This window comes from Coniophora puteana (genome assembly GCF_000271625.1).
Source record: "Coniophora puteana RWD-64-598 SS2 unplaced genomic scaffold CONPUscaffold_9, whole genome shotgun sequence".
NCBI lineage: Eukaryota > Fungi > Basidiomycota > Agaricomycetes > Boletales > Coniophoraceae > Coniophora > Coniophora puteana.
Genome location: NW_006913061.1, coordinates 1,351,525 through 1,369,296, shown reverse-complemented (window position 1 = coordinate 1,369,296; position 17,772 = coordinate 1,351,525). Strand labels below are relative to the sequence as shown.

The following is a 17,772-nucleotide window of genomic DNA, read 5'->3' as shown; positions in this document are numbered from 1 at the left end:
TCTCACCCTGTCAAACTCATTGTCTGCCCCGCATCGCGTAAAGGGCCGCAAGCTCCTGTACATACAGGGAGGACAATGTGCTTACTCTGCCACTTACCTATCTCAACGCTCGATCTCCCAGCTCTATCAGCGAGCCAATGAGCGGCAACAGCAAAGCCGAGGTGCCCTTCCATTTGTGCGCTCCCTATATGCACGCGTTTTTTGGGGTTTTCCCTTACCTACTACTACCTGCACAGTCTTGTCTCTCTCTTCGAGGCAATTGCGCGTATCAAACCTAAAGACGCGTCGGCTCCTCAGTCAGCGCGTGGAGCCCATCCGGCACTCGCAATACTGCGTGACTGGATTACTGAACTAAGGAAACGCTATGCCACTCAATCGCCTCAGGTGGCTGCCCGGATCCAGAGGCTTCTGTTCCCGGAGGACGACGCCCACCGTCGATACGACCTGCAGGAACCCCGACTGGCGCAGTACATCAGCGCGTGTCTGAATCCGGCCAACTTCGCACCGACAACCAAGGCACGTCTCACGGGCTGGTCAAACTGGGAGGGCACGGGCTGTCTCGGTTTAGAGGTCGCGCGACTGGCTAAGGGGTCAACTGTACGCCGCCTTTCCGGGACCTCGTGCTGTGTCGTGCTTACCATGAGGCCAGCCTCACTCCACTCTGACGGTATCTGACGTGGACGTGCTGCTTGACGAACTCGCAAGCTCCTCGCATTTTAGCGGTCAAGATATTGTGGACAGGAGTGCCACTTCTCGGCGCACAAAAGGGGCGGTACTAAACTCGCTCTACGGCTCCCTCTCGGGGCCCGAGGCCTGCTACGTGACCCAGATTATTCTCAAGGATCTTCGACCGCTCCTTTACTGTACCCCCGGCTCGCACAGTACACGTGCGCTGGTAGACTTTAACGCGCGCTCGATCAGGACGCTGACACGAGCGCAATTTATGTGGACCTGGGACCCCAGCGGCCGAATGTCCCGTGTGTTTGAGATGCGGTCTGACGAGAATCACGCCGCGCTGGGACACGAAGCCAGCCTTTACACGCTCGACACGCACCCACAGGTCGGTTCGATGATTAATGTGGGTGGGGCGTGCGTTGCTGTCTTATTCATGCTCATAACTTTTTCCGCGAAGATTCCGAAGAGTGCCAAGGGTAGAGGAGTTGCTCATGCTTTGAGTATACTTGATGACGCCAACATCATATGGGCTGAGACCAAGTATGACGGGGAGCGTGCGCAGATCCACGTCCGGTACACCGACGATGGACCTTGCATCAAGATTTTTAGTAAAAGCAAGCGTGACTCGACTGAGGACCGTGCCGCCGTTCATCCGTGAGACCCGTCCGCTGCGATTCACATCTTTTTTCTTCTTCTCAACGCTGTCTGTTCTCCTTCAGGATTATTCTGGAAGCTCTGAGCATTGGAAACCGGGAGAACATTATACTGGATGCCGAAATGGTCGCATATTCTGAGGATAGGGACGCTGTTGATGGTGCGTTGATCCGGCTCTCATATTCCACTTTGGCTATCGCTGATCATGCCCCAGAGTTCTGGCGCATAGGGGGCCTGATAGCCAACACCGCCCATACGGCCAGAGCGCGGTTCCTACGAAACAATGGAAACGATGGAAATGAAGGGGGGGTGGCGAACACTCAAACGTACGTACGGAGATGATACGAGCCACCGACCTTGATTATGTCGCAACGCTGATAACTTGCATCGAATCATATCCTTCGTCCTAATCACACAGGACGGAACCTAATTGCCACCTGGTGCTCGTGTTTTTCGACGTACTGTTCATCGGACATGCGTCCCTGCTCCATGTCCCGTATTCTGCCCGCCGTTCGATGCTGGAGTCTGTGATCAAGGTCGTCCCTGGGCGCTCGATGCTTGCCAAACGTCGTAGTGTTGAAGCCGGCAGAGACGATTCGCTGCCGATGTTGCGCTCGATATGGGCGGAGAGCATTGCTGATCACGAGGAGGGGCTTGTCTTGAAGGCGTCCAACGGCCGCTACAACGATAGGAGGCTGCCGTGGGTCAAGGTGTGCCCGCTGATGTTCGCTCAGACGCACGAACGTGGTGCTGATCATCACATCCGCAGCTGAAGAAGGACTATGTCCCGGGATATGGAGACACTATTGACCTCGTACTCGTGGCCGCCGCCTGGGAGAAGGACCGGGGCAGGGAGTTAAGGGGTAAGTTGGGTGATTTGCCTTTGCTTGCTGCGTCAGATTATCTTTGCCTTCTTTCCTGGCAGTGCCCCCCACGACGTTCACCACGTTTTATATCGGCGTGTTAGCCAACAGCTCGGCGCCGGAGAGTGGCGTACGTTATTTTTACCAGCTTTTATGGAGGAAGTTGCTAAGTCATGTTTAGGTCGAGACGCGGCCGCATTTCGAGGTGTACTTCACGGCGTCGTACGGCCTGTCCAGGGAGCAGCTGGAGGAATTAAACTTCTGGATTAGATCGGACACTGTTGACCACGAAGAGGTCAAGGACGCCGAACTTGAGTACTCGTACAGTCTTCTGCCCGGTCTTCCCGCACCTTCTGCCTTCGTTCGTCAGCCGCTGCTGGCTGAACTGTGCGGAGCGGGATTCACGAAATCATCTCAGAGCAAGGTGTGTGTTACGACAACCCCCCAAAACAACAGACGCTCATGCCACTGCCCGTGCCTTATCACCATTACCAATTAACTGCTCCAATGAAGTACTACGAGCTACGCTTCCCACGGATAACGAAAGTGTTCCGACCTGCGGAAAGGCACTGGCGCGAAGGTCTTTCCTTGCGTGACCTTGACAGCATCGCCTTGGATTCCGTTGGAAAGGACAGGGTTCACAAGGATATCGACGACTGGGGCAAGGGAGTATGGGGTAAAGTGGCTAGTCCGGGGGTCAAGTGCACACCCAAAAGGGAACGCACTAGGGATGAATGGGAACATAAACTCGAACAACTGGACATGCGCTCCAAGAGACGCAGAGGTGCCAGCGAGCCCCTGGAGTTCTCGCCGTAGTCTATCGCCTGCGCGAAGCCGTATCAGACCGCGCCTCCGCGATACTCGCGTCCGGGACGGCTTCTTTGGCGGCGTTTGCGGGTCCATATTCTCTGCACATGAATGATCAAACGTTCGATAGGCGCCTTGGCAGGTGTGACGATGCCTAAAACTCTACCCCCGTTCCGGACACTGGCTTAGGTAAAAAGCACGTAAAAAGGAAAAGGCGCCTTACGGTATGCTGTGTTCATGGCGGCGTACGCATCCGACAACAAACGCCGCGAGCTTAACTTAAAGTTAGGTGAGAAATTGAGTTTTTGGGGATTCGACGAAGCGTCCTCTTCTGAGGTTTTCTGGACCGGGGTTGGGCCAACATACAGGCTAGTAGGGCTAGTGGTTTCTGGTGAGGAAAGGAGTGAGGTGGTCTTATGTCGGGCTTCTAGCATGATCACCGCTTGATAACTGTGTGTTGCGGAACGTTCCGTTATACGAAACGGTGCTGCATCCAAGCTGCATCTGGCCCGCGAAGATCATCACAAGCGCTCATGGGGTGTATTCATACTGGCACCTGAGCGAATTGAAATGTTGACAGGTGTATATTTAGGAAGCGCCAATTGCGTGTTGCCCGGTCGCGGCCCCTATGGCTAAGCCGAACAAAGTACGAGCAGAGCGATGATGGCATCGGTAAATATTGGAGTCTTGGACGATGCGGTGAGTCCTCTTGCTACGGTGTGTTTTGAGAGTCCGGCACGAAGGGGGGATTTTCCCGAGGACAAACAAGTACCCACATGCAATTACGTGAATTGGGTAACCCGATCTTACGCCCTGTCGCTTACTCCGTCCCTGAAATCGAAACATTGAATCTGGGCATTGGACCGATCACGAAAGCGGGAGCAAATAAGCGCGTGTCGACGTCTTTAAACATGCACCGTGACCACCACATTTGTTATTCGCGCATTTCCGCACCCCCAACGGCCATCGGAAAAGGTCAAAACGCGCATGTCTGGTCCACCTATCATTGTGTGGTACCCACTCCTCCACCATAGCTCTCATATCTTTCCAGTCCCTCGTTTGTCCTCTGCCCCCATCCCATCCGACCGTCTTCAACCTACCCACCTCCTGCCACTGGGAGCATTCATGAGTAGCTTGTCCGATGTAGGCGATACTCGGCAGATCATCTACTGGATCAGTCAGTCCCTCTTCCCGCTTCCCCATTCCATAATGTTGAACGCATGTCTGCTTCAGTGGCTGCGCTCATAGCCATGGTAGCCGAATATGTCTATATGCTTCCGACAGAGGCCCGCTACGTGTGGCCGTAAGCCTTTGTTCCCCTACGACGTGGCGAAGTCCTTCCTAACTGGTTATGGGCATTCTAGTAAGGTCTTCACGAAACAAGTGCATCGGCTCAAGGTCTATATGCTCGTTAGGTATACGGGTATGCTCGCTCAAGGGTACGCTCACCACCGCCACCTTTGTATCATCAGTGCCACTGATATCTGTGCCACCAAACCTAGTTTCAACTTGTATATCTCAACAAGAATGGTAGCCGGCACACACACGAGCCCGGGGACGTGCCAGGCTTTGTACTGGTACCAGGCCGTCTCATTGGGTGTCGTTAATGTTACCGCAATTGTGCTCGTGATGAACAGAAGTAAGTTGTTGCCTACCATTCTCCAGTTATTGGCCTCATTGGCCTGAGATTCAGTTTATTATCTTTTCAACAAGGAAAACTTTGTTTCATGGTGTTTTCTCATCATTGGCGCTATCAGTGCTGCATCCATGGGAGTCAGTGCCCGCATCTCCTTCCCACATGCGCGGCTGTCCAAGTCGTGTCTCATCGAAGAGGCCCACCCCGGCGCGTTGGTGTACATGTGCGGCTGCTCACTGAAGGACTCCTGTTCGTCGACGCTGACGAGAAGTTTTGCAGGGCCACGAATCTCACGATCATCATTATCCTCCAGTCGTTCTCTGTGTGGCGCCTTGTACGCAACCCGTATGGAGATGACGAGCTTGCCAGGATTTTACGGAGGGATGTCAATATATGCGGTGCCGCCCTGGGAGGTAAGTTTGTTGCCATGACGAGATTTCGTACCACTCATCGCTGTCTAGTCGTCATGATCCTGATGATACTTTGTTGTACTGGAGCCATCCGCTCTGTGCAGGTGACGAATGCTGGTCATAGGTACGCTTACTTTGTTCTTTAGGAGCACGGGAGAGGGTTCTAACCATTGTTCCTTTTATCACAAGCTGGCTATTTTTCATTCTCTGGTGGATGGTAAGCTTTTTCTTGAGTGTATCCTCATGACCTTATCGCGAGCCCTCGTTTGCAGTCCGGCAGACTCGAGCTCCACGTTCAACGCTACCTGGGAAAGCGACTACAAGCGCAAGGTGGCCAAGAACAACCTCAAGAGCTTGACACGGTCATCGAGTTCGAAGACGACGAGTCAATGTTCTCTCGAAGTCGCCCTTCGTCTGTGGCTGTTTCGCATCGTGCAAGTTCCACCGAAGCCACCGATCCTGAATCTGCTTGTCCGAGTCCTACCGTCGCTGTACCACCCAAGGCCGTGCTAAGGTTAGACATGAGCTGACAAGAACTTGTTGCGCTGATTTGCCTCGCACTTCTCTATATACTACGTTGTTTACAACTTTTTTGGTGTGTTTATATTCACCTAATCCATTCGTTTGTTTGTGAAATTTGTGAGTGTAAGGCGATTTGTGAGGATATGAAGAGGGGATCTATGTGATGACGTGAAGTTCTCCTGACGAAACAGACGATCCATTGTTTGTTGTACATAGGCGCGCGTTTCAGGCACGCGTTTTGGCTATAGGCGCCGTACACTGAGCCGCATCAAGGGGGCGAAAGTTGTTTGGTTGAGAATCCTTGACACGTCCCCTCAACTCCAAGTCCCTTTTGCACGAGTTTCACGAGCCCCGGTTTATCTAACACTCTCATCTACTTATCTGTAGCCTATCTTGCTTCCTCTTACACTCACAAAGTTATAACCATGGGCTTCCGGCAGGGCGCAGTCCTTGCTTCTTGCTCTTTCTTTTTGGGTCAGTGAAGCATGACGTTTTCGCGGGGATATTTTTGTGCTGAATTGCCCTTTTATTCCTAGGCGTGCTTTTCATTTGCTTTTTCGTCGACTATCCCGTTCTTTTCGGTGACCTCACCGAAGAGGTTGTCGAAAACGGCTTCCAGTTCTATACCACCTTCTTCAATGCTCCTCCCGCTATCAAGGTACTCTTATCTCTTTAACGAAACCCAACATCCTGTGTGTTCTAACGTTCCTTCCAGGCCCTCTTGCATGGTTTCATTGGTTTTGGCATCCTAGCGCTAGTGGGGAAGCTGAGCATATGGGATGAGAGCGCCATGTTCTTCGATGGTTCCAGCCTTGGTGAGCAGACCCCACCGTTTACCCAGCGACCTCGGCCCTCAACGCCCCTCTCCTAGCCGCGTACATCTTTGCCATTTCCGTCTACCTGGCTGTGACCGTTCCCTCGCTGCGCACTATCGTCACCCCCGTCGAAGGCGTCGACACGCGTGCGGACCAAATCGAAGCTATGCGAGTGCTTTCTGCCGGAAACACGATTATGATTGCTGTATTGGGTGCTATATTAGTCCTTCAGGTGAGAGTTCGCTGCGAGGTTTTTGCCATTGTGCCCTAGGCACCTGTCCGTCATCACCCTGGCTCGATGGCTAGGTCTGGACTGGCCCCTTGACTCAGGCTCTTGGGGGACATGTCGTCAGTGATCCATATTTGGACTCGAAGCGACGTTCCGTGCAGTGGGTGTGGGCAGACGTGATTGCCGCGCGTGGTTTCCTTTGTGCCGCTATGCCTCTCTCGAGTTTTTTTTGCTGATGCGCCCCCTCTTTTTGTGTTGTGTTTTGGGAACAGGGAGGACAAGAATACGCGGCGCGTGCTATGGCGAAGGAGCTTGCAAAGCTCGAGGAGGAGGAGCGCAAAACGAAGAAGACGCGGCCTGCGGAGGCGGGCGGGAAGCCGGGAGCGAAGGCGGGTAAAGATAAGCAGGACTAAGTACGTACTGGGTGAGACGAGAATAGTGTAGATATTTGTTTCTTGATAATTCACAGGTTTTAACCTGCTACTGAGTAGGCCATGACGCGTGAAGAAGTTCACCAAAGTCCAGGGACTGCGTGCGCCGTGCATCACCGTTCAACGGAGTTCGTCTTCCGTTGCATGTCTGTAAATAAAAAGGCACATAACCCATCGCTTATTTCTGGGGCCGGGGTCGAGAATAGGCTCCCTCGTTTTCTGCTCCGGATGCGCAAGCAGCCGTTGATCTTTCTCCTCGGACTCGGGGGGCGTCGACGAGTTGGTGTGTGTGCTCTCACCCTCGGTGGGATAAGTCCCGGCTAAGTCTTAGCTAAGTCCAAATTTGTAGTTATCCTGATGTCCACTGCCATTGTACTCCCATGGCCGCCTTCGTTGCGCCACCACGGCCATGCAACTGCAGCTTTAGGAAGTGCAAAGAAGCTGGCTTGCGTCGCTTGGTTGAGGATCACCCTTCTTGCCAGCTGCATGGTCCATCAAGCGGACCCAGTCAACTGTGCCGTCGGCAACTCCCGACCTGTGTTTCCCTTGTTCGCCCCTCTTCTCGCTTCCACGTGAGACGACTGCACGTTGGCTGCTGCAGCCGTCATTCACTGGGACCGAATGCAGGAAGATGCTGTAACTCACTTGCTCGCTTGGTGTTGCGACAATGGCGTTCACATCGATCCACGCATCGCCGTCGTACAGTCATCAGGCCGCCATAACTGCACGCCCAGTGGTTCAATACATGACACCCAGGACCAGGAGTCCGAATCTGATGCTCGTAGCCAAGTCACCGAGATTCTCGTAAAGTCCAAGGATCAATACATCGAGTCTGGCGTTACCCGTGAGTCAATTGCTCCACTTGTTATCCATCCAAATCCTCCCTATTAAAATTGTTGATGCGGCACTGAGTACTTCGTTCTACGGCCGTGTATTGAAGCTGCATGCTCCTTGCCACTGGCACGGCTACGATGACAGCGTGTTCTGACATCACACACGCCTCGACCACTTGGTTCTCGAAGTCTAAATCCTGAAGCTCCAGACCACACCCTAGAAGCTTATTATCTGACAGTTTTTTTGATCGATTCCTTCAGTCGTTCACATACCGAAGCGCGTGGTCTTGTCAGTGAGGTCGTGCTTTCTCGCGAGCTACCTAACCTTCGTTCCGTACGGCCATGAAGCCCACCTCATGTTGGCGCTGGCTGTATGCGGAGAGTTGTAAGTATCACTCCGCTATCCTTGCTCCTTCTGTTGCTGACGACATCATGCATGTGTCTTTTGCTGTCATTCTCACGTCCCTTTTCGCCGGCGTAACGCACAATCCACGTCCAACCACTCTTCGTTGGCAACTGAACCGATTGTGCCTGTGAAACGCGGGATCTCGTCCCTCTCCTGTTCACCAATCGGACATCACCTCCATTGTCTGTCTGGAAGGTTGCGTGGCCCACGATCTCGTTGGTACGCTTACCTCCGCAGCCTGCCACAGAATGCTGTGGACATCCCATTGCTTTGGGGCTCTACACACGCCACTGGCTCTCACACCTGCGAAGGGCGTAAACAATGGACGTCAGACACTGAAAAAGAAGAAGCAGAAGCAGAAGAACACACAAAGAGTGACTCGGCACGATCCAGGGAACATGATGTCATCTGGCCAACGCAAAGTGGATGTTCAGCGTGCGATGCCCGGTGGGATGGGTCCGAAGCCATCTCGTGGCTAAAACAAACAGAAGTCAATAGTGAAATCCTCGGTCTATCGGTAAGTGGTGATACACGTTCAATCCAGGTTTGGTGGCCTACGTTGGCATCGGATGCTCTGGTTCTTTGTTCGATGCAATCTCTTTCATTTGTCGTCTTCTGCTTGATCGCAGATCTCCGAGAGTGACTTATAGCCCCAGTAATCTCGGAGATTCCCATGTGGCTCTCCTCAGCCTGTCGCTTCTTGATGAGCTTGCGGACAGGAGCACCGAATTGTTATCTCCAAGCCAGGTTGCCTCCACCGCTTCAACGGTATATGAAGGCCGTGCTGGGGCTTATTCTTGGTTTGAGTGGGACTGGTCTCTGCGGTCCATTCCGGGTGCACAGTCGAATGTGCCTAATATGACTGATCTCTTTGATCCATGAAATGCTTGCTATCCGTAGCCTCAGGCTTCGAATAGCTTGCATTGAATGGCATCAACATGCTGCACTTTCCTGCTTGGCCTATTTGAACCTAGTTATGTGATTATTGAAGGGCTTGCTAACACTCGCACCTAGACTAAGACCGAGTGCTTTATTGCTGAGGATGCCGGTCCTGTACTGCGAGAAGCTTTTCCTGAGATGTCTGCTGCGACCGTAAGATGATTGCTCTAGGCCTGGAGATGTGCCCACTGACATCGTGGGTCTGCATCTTTGACGTATTCAGGATTCGGAAGGAAGGACGCGGCTCTTCTACTATGCCTATTCACTCGTGTCATCACGGGCTTTTTGGGTCGACTCGTTTCATGGGCTAGCGATGGTCCCCGTAGCTGATGCGTGAGTCACTCTTTTTCCTCCGAGCATTGAAGCGATGGGATCGGTTTTGCATACTCGTTTTGGCACCATGTCCTCGATTGATCGACGCGATCGCTTCATACTCGACGACATCCTATATTGAGACTGAACGCAACTTGCGAGGATTCCCCAAAGGGGACTTATAAGCCCCACAGTGGTCGATTCATACTTCTGTCCACGCATGCTTATCCTCGGAAGAGGGGCTTATACTTGCGCATGCACATTCGGTATACTGATTTTCCTGCCGTGCTCCAACTCCGAGTCCGCTTGCCAAGGCTTAGCATGGTGCAAGGGCTATGGACAAGTGTTGTCCTTATTCGTACAGCACTAAGCGCCGCCGAAGCGTCCGCGGGGTTGCTGGCAGCGTCGCTTCTCCCGTTGCGCGCATGCATTGCGCATCCCTGAATTTCTTTCCCACTTGCCGCCGGCAAAGGCTGCTGGCGCCTCCCGCTCTGATGTATCCTTTCTTTGTTTGCTATTCCTCCTTTTTGAGCAGCGGGTACGCTCGGTGGCTCTTCGGTCGCATCCCGGCGGGAGAAGGACGGGCGGCCCACAGACCTCACTCTAATTTGACTAGAGCGCGTCTCTTCGGGGACGCGATCGCCCTTCGAGAAGCGTGCGCGCCTCACGTAACGTTTTGATTTTGGCGAACATCGAAGCTCGATCTGCATCCAGTTCCGAGACTCAGACCACTGATTGCTTTTGAAGGTTTAATCACACCGTTGACAACCAAGTACATCTCGAGGTTCGTTCCCGTTCTAGTCAACGCATATCCCGATGCGCTGCCGCTGCTCTGCGTCGAGGCGCGCCTCCGGGTCTTCGGGTTCCTCTCGTATCCGTATCATTCGCCGTGCACTGCGTCCGCGGAAATGCCTCTCCATTCCCTGGAAACCTAACGTTGCACCACTGTATTTCAGCTGGTCTCTTGTGGTGCTCCACATCAATCTTCTTACAAGCTACGCTACACTCTACTTCACCTTGCTTTTTCTCATTTGACGCGAAGCGGTACTAATCATACACCGTGTTTTAGAGCGACTACGATGTTTGCGTCGAGTGTGGTTCGCTCGTGGAATGCCAACACGACAGGGAAGAGCACATTAATGAGCCCAGTCGCGAATTGAGCGGCTCGGCGGATCGAGCAGCGTACCCTCCCTTCCGCATGGAAATTACATCTAGCGAAGCAGAGGATGTGATGGAAATGCACAGTGTTCTTCCTATACCGCCGAATAGCGAGGTCTTCAATACCTATGGATCGCTTCCAAACGCCACCCTCCTCGCGCGTTACGGTTTCGTCCTTGATGGTAACGATCTCGACGTCGTCAATGTGAATACTTGTGATTCGAGCGGAGGATCCTTACTCTCAAACAAAGATCTTATTGCAAGATTGCTTGCTGCGGCGTGCGATCTTGACGTTAATGTGGTGCTTGAGCGTCTGTCAGGTCTGTGGAAAGGTCCATTTATTAGGACGCAAAGCTCACGGTCATAACGGCCTTCTAGATCGAGGCGTTACGAAAGCGTGCAGTGCGCTGAATGACGTTAAGCTCGAAGATAGCTCGGCCATCACTGGAGCATCAGCTTTCTTCCAGGGCAAGTGCAGATGAATTACACTTTCATACGTCCCTATTTCACTTAACGTAGTGCCTTTGGACACAGGTCTAGACAGCGTTGCTACCTCGATCATCGAGACTGTCAAGACACTTGCTGGCGCTTGGCCTTTTGAACCCCGTTGGGATGAAGAAGACGAAGAGACCGGACCCTTGATTTACAACACTCCCTCGTGTCATCGCGAGAGCACGGAGCACCCCAAAATCAAAGCCCTAGACTCGTTGGACCTCATCGTGAGCTGTGACGGCAAGATATCACACCCTTTGTGGCTATACTGCATCGTCGTTGCGGCGTTTGCAACTTCGATACACTCGTCACGCGATACTCACGTGACCCCAGTCCATCCTCCGTCTCTTTTGCAAGACTTGGGTTCGCTGCTAGCGCTTTCCGGTGACAATTTCCGAGACGTGATCGGCCGAATACAGACGCTGTTCCTGGCCATTCAAAAATGGGTCGAGAAAGGTTTCGAACTCTCCGTTGAGGAGGAACAGATTGAATGTATCGAAGACGAGGAACTGAAAGCTGCGGAGAATGAGCGTAACGTGAGTATATTCCTTCGATCTAGACCACCCGAACGAGGAATTTGTAGGCGGGCCTATGGCAACGAAGATCTTACAAGAGCTAACCTTGTTTTCTGATCACAGACTAAGGTCCTTCTTCGGGAACGACTAGGCGCTCTATCAGCTCGTGGTTCCAGAGATGGGCAAGCTGAGAACCTCTTGGGGTCTCCTGGGGAACACGAAGAGACAAACTCGAGCGAAATCATTAGCTCGAGATCTCGGGATGTGGCCGGTGCTGCGGTAAATTCCTTCGGGTCAGCCGACCGTCCCCCGAAAGGCTTTGGCGGCATGGTCGTGGGTACCGGAGAAGAGCGTCCTTCAAAGAGGGCACGTCTTGACCGCGATGGCGGCGAACGCGTGACGCGGACATGTCCAGTAGGACCTTCAAGTGAGGTAACTGATAGGAAAGAAATAGAATTCCAGTTAGATCAAGGTACGTGGTCCACTGTTATTCCTTGAAACATTATACCCACAGAGACGACATGTGGCTGAACTCTACTTGAACGATGCCTCAGATGCCTCACTGGTCTCCGCCGAGCGTCCGGGTAAAGATACCCCGTTGTCCCCGAGCGAACGCGAAATCTGCTGCAACATTGGGACGTCCCTCATACGAGTAGTCGTCTTCCTATGTCAAGAACGCTATCGGTCGCTCGGAGCAATTACCGAGGAACAACAAGGATACGGCATGACCGCCGCTCAGCTGGGCGACCTCCTTGATGTGAGTAACCCTTTTCATAGACCAGTCGTGTGTCCTTTCGCTTTTCATCTGCTTCTTACAATTCGATTGCCCGCGCACTCGTGAGGGTGCCCGTGGGCGGGCAAGCTGACTCGATTGTTTCTTTTTTTATCCTTTGATATTTCACATCAATTTTTGTTGGACCAGGTAAGGGGGTCCTGTGTGAATGGGGTGTACGCGTGCACGAGTCGGCCGCGACTGGATCTGATCGTGTTTGGTCCATCGAGAAGCATACCCTGCACCTCCCTCACATTTTCTCCGAGGCGGGAGGCCCGAGGGCAGGGAGGAATGCGGGTTGCTGTGCTCGGTGCTCATTTGGACATCGAAGCACGATCAGTGACGCTTTGTTGGCACATGGCAAGCGCAATTTCCGTCGGCGGCTTCGAAAGCCACCTCCTTTGAGCGTTTGGACAACAAGGATACTGTTTTACCTTGCAGTTTGTGCTATGATGATCAGACATTGATCATGCTGTGCCGCTGTGCTACAATGGTTGTTCCTTGTTATGAACGCCGTTCTTCTCTTTCCCTGGCTCTGGTTCATTTTGTCCTTTTTACTATGGACGTGACCTCAGCCATCTTAATCACTGCCACGGTGGCGCATGACTGCGTTCTTTGTGGGCTTTATTTGGCAACCGTCGGTGCCCGCCCCGCCAGAACGGGTCGACGGCCGTCTCGTTCACGTTGTCTCTCGGTTTGCTGCTTGACTCGCCTCACATCTGTGATTATGTGATAATATTGTGACAAGCTACCATTGTTCTTACTTCTTCTTTGTTCGTCCGAGTCATGACGGTGGCAATCACGGGAGGCTTTTGCCTATATTGTCGCATTGTTCTCTCATTGTGGAAGGCATTTGTAGAACCCCTTTCCCTACAGACCGCTGCAGGGCTGATCTATCTATACAGCAATGCTAGCATTCCTTCCACGGTCCGAAATTTTTATGATACGTGCATTGCTAACAATGGTTTACAGGATACGCCTACATGGATGCGGCGGACGCGCACTGCGCTTGGACTAGCAATAGGCGAAAGATCGGTCGTAGAAAGTTGTGCGGCGAGCTGGGCGTCAAAGGATGGGGAAGATGGATCTTTTGGGGGGGAGGGGTTCGAAGACATGTAGACATATTCCAGGGGGTTGCACGATATGCTCTATAATCACATTTTATATGTTTTTCAATAGAAACGGAACCTAATTGTCTAGTTTCATGCAAGATCAGCGTCCATTAACTTGGCCAGCGTCATATGCCTAGCCTAACTCAGCGACGGATATATTATGCATGCACAGTCGTCCGACGTTCATGGTACGAGCGAGATTTTTTCGCCGTTGTCAAGGATATCAAAGTCGTGTGGGGAGTTGGGATCACATCTGGAAACGACGATGGCAGCGGCAATGCGGGCAGGTCGGTGTGGTCACCGACGGAGACCGACAAGCTTTGGGCGGCAGCCTAGCTAAGGTTTCCGGAAGGATCATGATGCTGCCCCGTCGCGTTGGCTCGGGGAGCGACGCACGGTGTTAGATTCCCGATGACGGCAGACGAGGCAGAGAACAGGAGTCAGCAATAAATCTGCTGATGAAGAATTATGTATTCTAGTGGGTGCCGATTTGCAGTTTCTCCGAGACGGAGTGGGCGGTCGGACGAGAGCAGGAACGGGGCGGGATGCGCGCGCATCATGGAACGTGTTTCGTCGGTGGCATTGGCTCGCGACTAGGGGCGGTGAGAGCGGACCCACCGAACAAGGATAGATGATGCGGTCCAAAGTTTGCTGCCTACTTTTGGCAGGCGCTGATCGTGCATTTGGCAAATGAAGCGGCGGAAGCTTCTTCGGTCCAAAAAGAGCACCGTGTGATGACAGCGCGCCCCCCTGGTCACGTCTGACTCCGACCCAAAACTCAGCAGAATTTTCAACTCCGCGCAGCAGGAAGGAGGTGCTTCTGTGCGTGTCCGTGCGAGCCAAAGTGAGGGTGCCTGTGCTCTGACGAAGGAGTCGTCCATAAAAAACTTTCTTGGGACAGCTACGTTTTACCGCCGATTGCAACAGGGTATCGATCGATTTTAAGCATCGTTCGACGCGTCCTTCCACTTTTTCTTGTCAGAGACTGTGTCGCGCCCGCCCCTTTACGTTAGTGGCGGGAGCGTGAAGCACGGCACCGGCAGTCCATCTTGACATTTCTCGATCTGCGTCTGGATCTCCTGCCAAATCAGGTGTTATTTGGTAGAGCTTGTAGTTGTTGTGGCTACTGTGTGCCTGTGATGTGAGTTGTGTTTGCGGCTGCTTTTATTTTCACCGATGCTACTGGAAAGAGACTGCTTCGCGAAGGCCAGGAAGGGGTGCACACCAGGCGTGGGCTTGATGCGTGATGCGGATGGGGCGTCGGCTGTATCCTCTCAGCTTGAGTCTGATAATCAGCGAGTTCGCACGTTGGAGCTGCGGAGTCAAGGGATGAAGTGGGATAGGAAGAGGGCGGGCGATGCTTGAGGATGGCGGACACTGGCGGCAGCTGTGCAACATATCGCGTCAGGGGGGCGCCGAGTTGCGCGGGAGGGTGCCCAGAGAAGAGACGAGGAAGCTAACCTGATTTGAGCCAGAGCGGTCGATCGGGCATTGCGAGGTCGACTCAGGGGGACAAATTATTTATTTAGGTACCGTATATCGAGGTGACAAGTAATTAATAATTATTGGGGTGAGAGTGGATCGGGGCGATCTGGATCTGAGGGCCTCAGTGGGGACCCTTCATTTGGGCTGTGGCACATATAAGAATCGCCTTCGTCTTCCACTGCTGCCAGATTTTTAAAGTGATAGTCCCCTCTCGCTCATCTCTCCCGACGCCATCCCCGACGACGACTGCCCCCCCTTATCTGTCGTAGCCAGCGACTCCTGCACCTATGGACATTGATTGGTGTCTTTCCTGCGAGAAGCACATCGTGAGTCTATCTCCCCTCTCGCATACACTCCACCCCACCCTGTCTCCGCCAAACACTGACGCGACCGTCCAGGAGTATGCTTCCCCGCACGCCCCTTATTGCTCGGCCGACTGCTTCTCAACCGCGCAGCCCGCCCAACCGCTCGCCTCCACTTCTTCCTCCATCTCCATCTATCCTTCCCCTTCGAACAACGTCTCGGAGACTCCCGTCGACTCTTCCCGTATAAGGAGATGGGTATCTGCCATCCCCTCCAACGATCCTGCAGGCGCACCTATCGATCCATTCTCCGACGATTGTCCCGAGGAGCTTATTTGTGTCCTTCAAATCCCAAGACGTGCTTCGCCATCACTCCGCCGCTCCCCTTCGCCCCGTCCCCAGCAGAAGCCAAAACTGATCAACCGGACTTCTGCCACCACGCCCCTTCCTACCCTCTGTGTCTCTACGCCTGCTCAGTTTCGCCCTCCTGTCGCCCACCCCACCCCGGTGGCAGCTCAAGCGAGCGCTATCAACAAACGCTCTTCAACCTCAGGTGACATGATCGCCAGCACGAGCGGTGCCTCCACATCCCTCACCTCCCTCCTGTCCGAACCGCTCATCGCCACCCCATCCGATTGTTCCTCCAGTTTCGGCTTTGCTGCCATCGCCACCCATGTTAAGGCGTGGGTACACCCTAGCAAGTCTGATAAGGCTGACCACCGCTGGGAATATGAAGAGGATAAGGTTCCATCTTCATCACCACCGCCGTTCAAGTATGCCTCTCACCAACCCGCTCGGCTCCAACGCCCACGGCGTTCGACATCTCCTGCTCAGCTCCAGTCGCCTCCGCTGACTGCCCGTGAGCGCAAGCCTGAGCGCAAGCCTTCCTCAATAGTCCCTCTTTCTTTCGCACTCTCAAAGGAGGATACCAGGTGTGAAAGCTCCCATACGCCGACCCCCGTCATGTTTCCCTCATGCCGAACTGGCGAGTGTGAAGACGACTTTGACATCCTCGTGGCGCCCTCACCGCCGACGCGTGCTTGTTATACACGCTGCCCAGACCCCGTTGATTATCAATCCGACTCCTCAAGCTGCTCCATGGTCCAGATGAAGACCAAGCCTCGTCGCCGGCCTGCTGGAGCCCAGTGGAGCGGTGCGCGAGGACGTCGCGGTGTCCGCGCTGTCGATGCATGATCATCCGTGGTTGACAGACTCTTTTTTCCTCCTCGCATCTTCTCTTCTCTCGACTCGTATCGCGCAAAACGTGCTTCACAGTCCAGCGGTTCGATGACCAAAATTGCATGCAAGATCACTCGATCTTGTTTAATTGGGACATTATTTTTCACTGCATATTCGTGTTTTGCAGCTTCGCACGAGCCTCTTCAACGTTCCCTCCCTCCCTTTTCATGTTCTCTCGCACGCATCAATCCCACATTCATTTTTCTCCTCGTCACCCATATCATCACTCCTCAATCTCCTCAGCATCCCATTTGTATATATGCGCATACACACACTTAGATGTCGGTCTTCTTTTTTCTCATCATTAGCTCTCCTGTTCATCATTCACGTACCCCACCATCGCCACAATGATCTTTCTTGCCTTTTGCTATACGTCGCTCGGGTTAGCTTCGAGCACACTTCTTGGTTTCTTTTTGCCACGCTTTAGCATCAACTAGTCATATTAGATAGACAGAAACCATAAACGCCTTATAGTGCTATCTTGGAAGGATGGGAATAATAACATGCATCCGTTCACCATCACCACCTTGATGTGATTTCGAGTCTCAAAAGGTCTCCACTTGTGAATGCCGTGAAAATCATGATTCATTTTCGTCCACGAGGAGGTTTGATGCATCGTGGCCTGAATGCAGATGGAGCAGCGTTGAAGCCGAACTTGACGGGCCCGAACAACAAGTTGCAGGTCCAGATCGCGACCAGCACGCGCGCTCGACGTAAGTTGGCGGGTGCAAACTCCGGCTGTGCGTGGCTGCTCGAGTGATGGATTGACCACCGCAGATGCCGATCGACGTTGTTGAAGGATCAATCGACGCAGAGTACCGTGGAAGCCGGCGATTGACTCAGACCCAGTGCGGTACTTACGGGTGAGCATATGCGCATCAGCCGTACTAAGCGCTCAGGCTGTTTTGACGTAAGGTATACATCATGATACTCTTGGTCTGCAGACGAAGCAAGTGCCGCGTTCATCGCCTTTTCGCAAATGCCGGTGTTGGACGCCGACAGGCGCCAGCTTCCCGGCCCAAAGTTATTCTGCAGCAGTGTCAACGATTTTGTCGCGTCAATCATGGTCAGGGCGTGGAACTGGTCTGGGTCCACTGGGCGCGACAAATGTAGGACCTGAGACTCATCCGAGAATTTGTTATGATATAATTTGATTTTCGGGGGG

At 53.1% G+C, this 17,772-nt stretch overlaps 5 protein-coding genes across 5 annotated transcripts; all 5 read left to right on the top strand.

Annotated features, from left to right (window-relative positions):
• Positions 1–28: 28 nt before the first annotated feature.
• On the top strand, positions 29–3,135 carry CONPUDRAFT_127064 (DNA ligase/mRNA capping enzyme). Its single transcript, XM_007772686.1, has 11 exons — positions 29–175; positions 237–597; positions 650–1,078; positions 1,133–1,329; positions 1,395–1,489; positions 1,544–1,655; positions 1,748–2,039; positions 2,099–2,192; positions 2,255–2,322; positions 2,374–2,616; positions 2,706–3,135. The coding sequence occupies exons 1-11, from the start codon at positions 138–140 to the stop codon at positions 3,006–3,008; spliced, it is 2,232 nt and encodes a 743-aa protein (XP_007770876.1). The 5' UTR covers positions 29–137; the 3' UTR covers positions 3,009–3,135.
• An 832-nt stretch (positions 3,136–3,967) lies between these two features.
• CONPUDRAFT_138343 (uncharacterized protein) lies at positions 3,968–5,675 on the top strand. The gene is made up of 9 exons (XM_007772685.1): positions 3,968–4,176; positions 4,233–4,302; positions 4,364–4,438; positions 4,502–4,638; positions 4,687–4,858; positions 4,915–5,048; positions 5,097–5,169; positions 5,235–5,262; positions 5,318–5,675. The coding sequence occupies exons 1-9, from the start codon at positions 3,987–3,989 to the stop codon at positions 5,573–5,575; spliced, it is 1,137 nt and encodes a 378-aa protein (XP_007770875.1). The 5' UTR covers positions 3,968–3,986; the 3' UTR covers positions 5,576–5,675.
• A 294-nt stretch (positions 5,676–5,969) lies between these two features.
• CONPUDRAFT_127062 (uncharacterized protein) lies at positions 5,970–7,092 on the top strand. Its single transcript, XM_007772684.1, has 5 exons — positions 5,970–6,041; positions 6,104–6,225; positions 6,283–6,382; positions 6,439–6,614; positions 6,884–7,092. Exons 1-5 carry the CDS (start codon positions 5,993–5,995, stop codon positions 7,022–7,024), a joined length of 588 nt encoding a protein of 195 aa, XP_007770874.1. The 5' UTR covers positions 5,970–5,992; the 3' UTR covers positions 7,025–7,092.
• Positions 7,093–7,399: 307 nt separating this feature from the next.
• CONPUDRAFT_145299 (uncharacterized protein) lies at positions 7,400–14,548 on the top strand (the record flags this gene model as incomplete). Its single annotated transcript, XM_007772683.1, has 18 exons — positions 7,400–7,614; positions 7,777–7,886; positions 8,137–8,260; positions 8,477–8,798; positions 9,296–9,373; positions 9,444–9,553; positions 10,068–10,187; positions 10,280–10,316; positions 10,602–11,010; positions 11,069–11,158; positions 11,225–11,409; positions 11,602–11,718; positions 11,821–12,169; positions 12,252–12,454; positions 12,620–12,808; positions 13,442–13,584; positions 13,754–13,769; positions 13,801–14,548. The coding sequence occupies 18 exons, from the start codon at positions 7,400–7,402 to the stop codon at positions 13,915–13,917; spliced, it is 2,934 nt and encodes a 977-aa protein (XP_007770873.1). The 3' UTR covers positions 13,918–14,548.
• A 757-nt stretch (positions 14,549–15,305) lies between these two features.
• Positions 15,306–17,120, top strand: CONPUDRAFT_138342 (uncharacterized protein). Its single transcript, XM_007772682.1, has 2 exons — positions 15,306–15,392; positions 15,465–17,120. Exons 1-2 carry the CDS (start codon positions 15,354–15,356, stop codon positions 16,560–16,562), a joined length of 1,137 nt encoding a protein of 378 aa, XP_007770872.1. The 5' UTR covers positions 15,306–15,353; the 3' UTR covers positions 16,563–17,120.
• The last annotated feature ends 652 nt before the right edge of the window (positions 17,121–17,772 follow it).

What these genes read in the sequence shown, in the direction of transcription:
- CONPUDRAFT_138343 (XM_007772685.1), top strand. Translation starts at nt 3,987, where the DNA reads ATGTCTGGTCCACCTATCATTGTGTGGTACCCACTCCTCCACCATAGC. An exon ending in GAGGCCCGCTACGTGTGGCC is followed by an intron (nt 4,303 to 4,363) that starts GTAAGCCTTTGT and finishes TGGGCATTCTAG; the next exon opens with TAAGGTCTTCACGAAACAAG. An exon ending in ATGCGGTGCCGCCCTGGGAG is followed by an intron (nt 5,049 to 5,096) that starts GTAAGTTTGTTG and finishes ATCGCTGTCTAG; the next exon opens with TCGTCATGATCCTGATGATA.
- CONPUDRAFT_127062 (XM_007772684.1), top strand. Translation starts at nt 5,993, where the DNA reads ATGGGCTTCCGGCAGGGCGCAGTCCTTGCTTCTTGCTCTTTCTTTTTG. An exon ending in ATGCTCCTCCCGCTATCAAG is followed by an intron (nt 6,226 to 6,282) that starts GTACTCTTATCT and finishes CGTTCCTTCCAG; the next exon opens with GCCCTCTTGCATGGTTTCAT. An exon ending in GTGCTATATTAGTCCTTCAG is followed by an intron (nt 6,615 to 6,883) that starts GTGAGAGTTCGC and finishes TTTTGGGAACAG; the next exon opens with GGAGGACAAGAATACGCGGC.
- CONPUDRAFT_127064 (XM_007772686.1), top strand. Translation starts at nt 138, where the DNA reads ATGAGCGGCAACAGCAAAGCCGAGGTGCCCTTCCATTT. An exon ending in GGGGTGGCGAACACTCAAAC is followed by an intron (nt 1,656 to 1,747) that starts GTACGTACGGAG and finishes CTAATCACACAG; the next exon opens with GACGGAACCTAATTGCCACC. An exon ending in CCGGGGCAGGGAGTTAAGGG is followed by an intron (nt 2,193 to 2,254) that starts GTAAGTTGGGTG and finishes CTTTCCTGGCAG; the next exon opens with TGCCCCCCACGACGTTCACC.
- CONPUDRAFT_138342 (XM_007772682.1), top strand. Translation starts at nt 15,354, where the DNA reads ATGGACATTGATTGGTGTCTTTCCTGCGAGAAGCACATC. An exon ending in TTTCCTGCGAGAAGCACATC is followed by an intron (nt 15,393 to 15,464) that starts GTGAGTCTATCT and finishes GCGACCGTCCAG; the next exon opens with GAGTATGCTTCCCCGCACGC.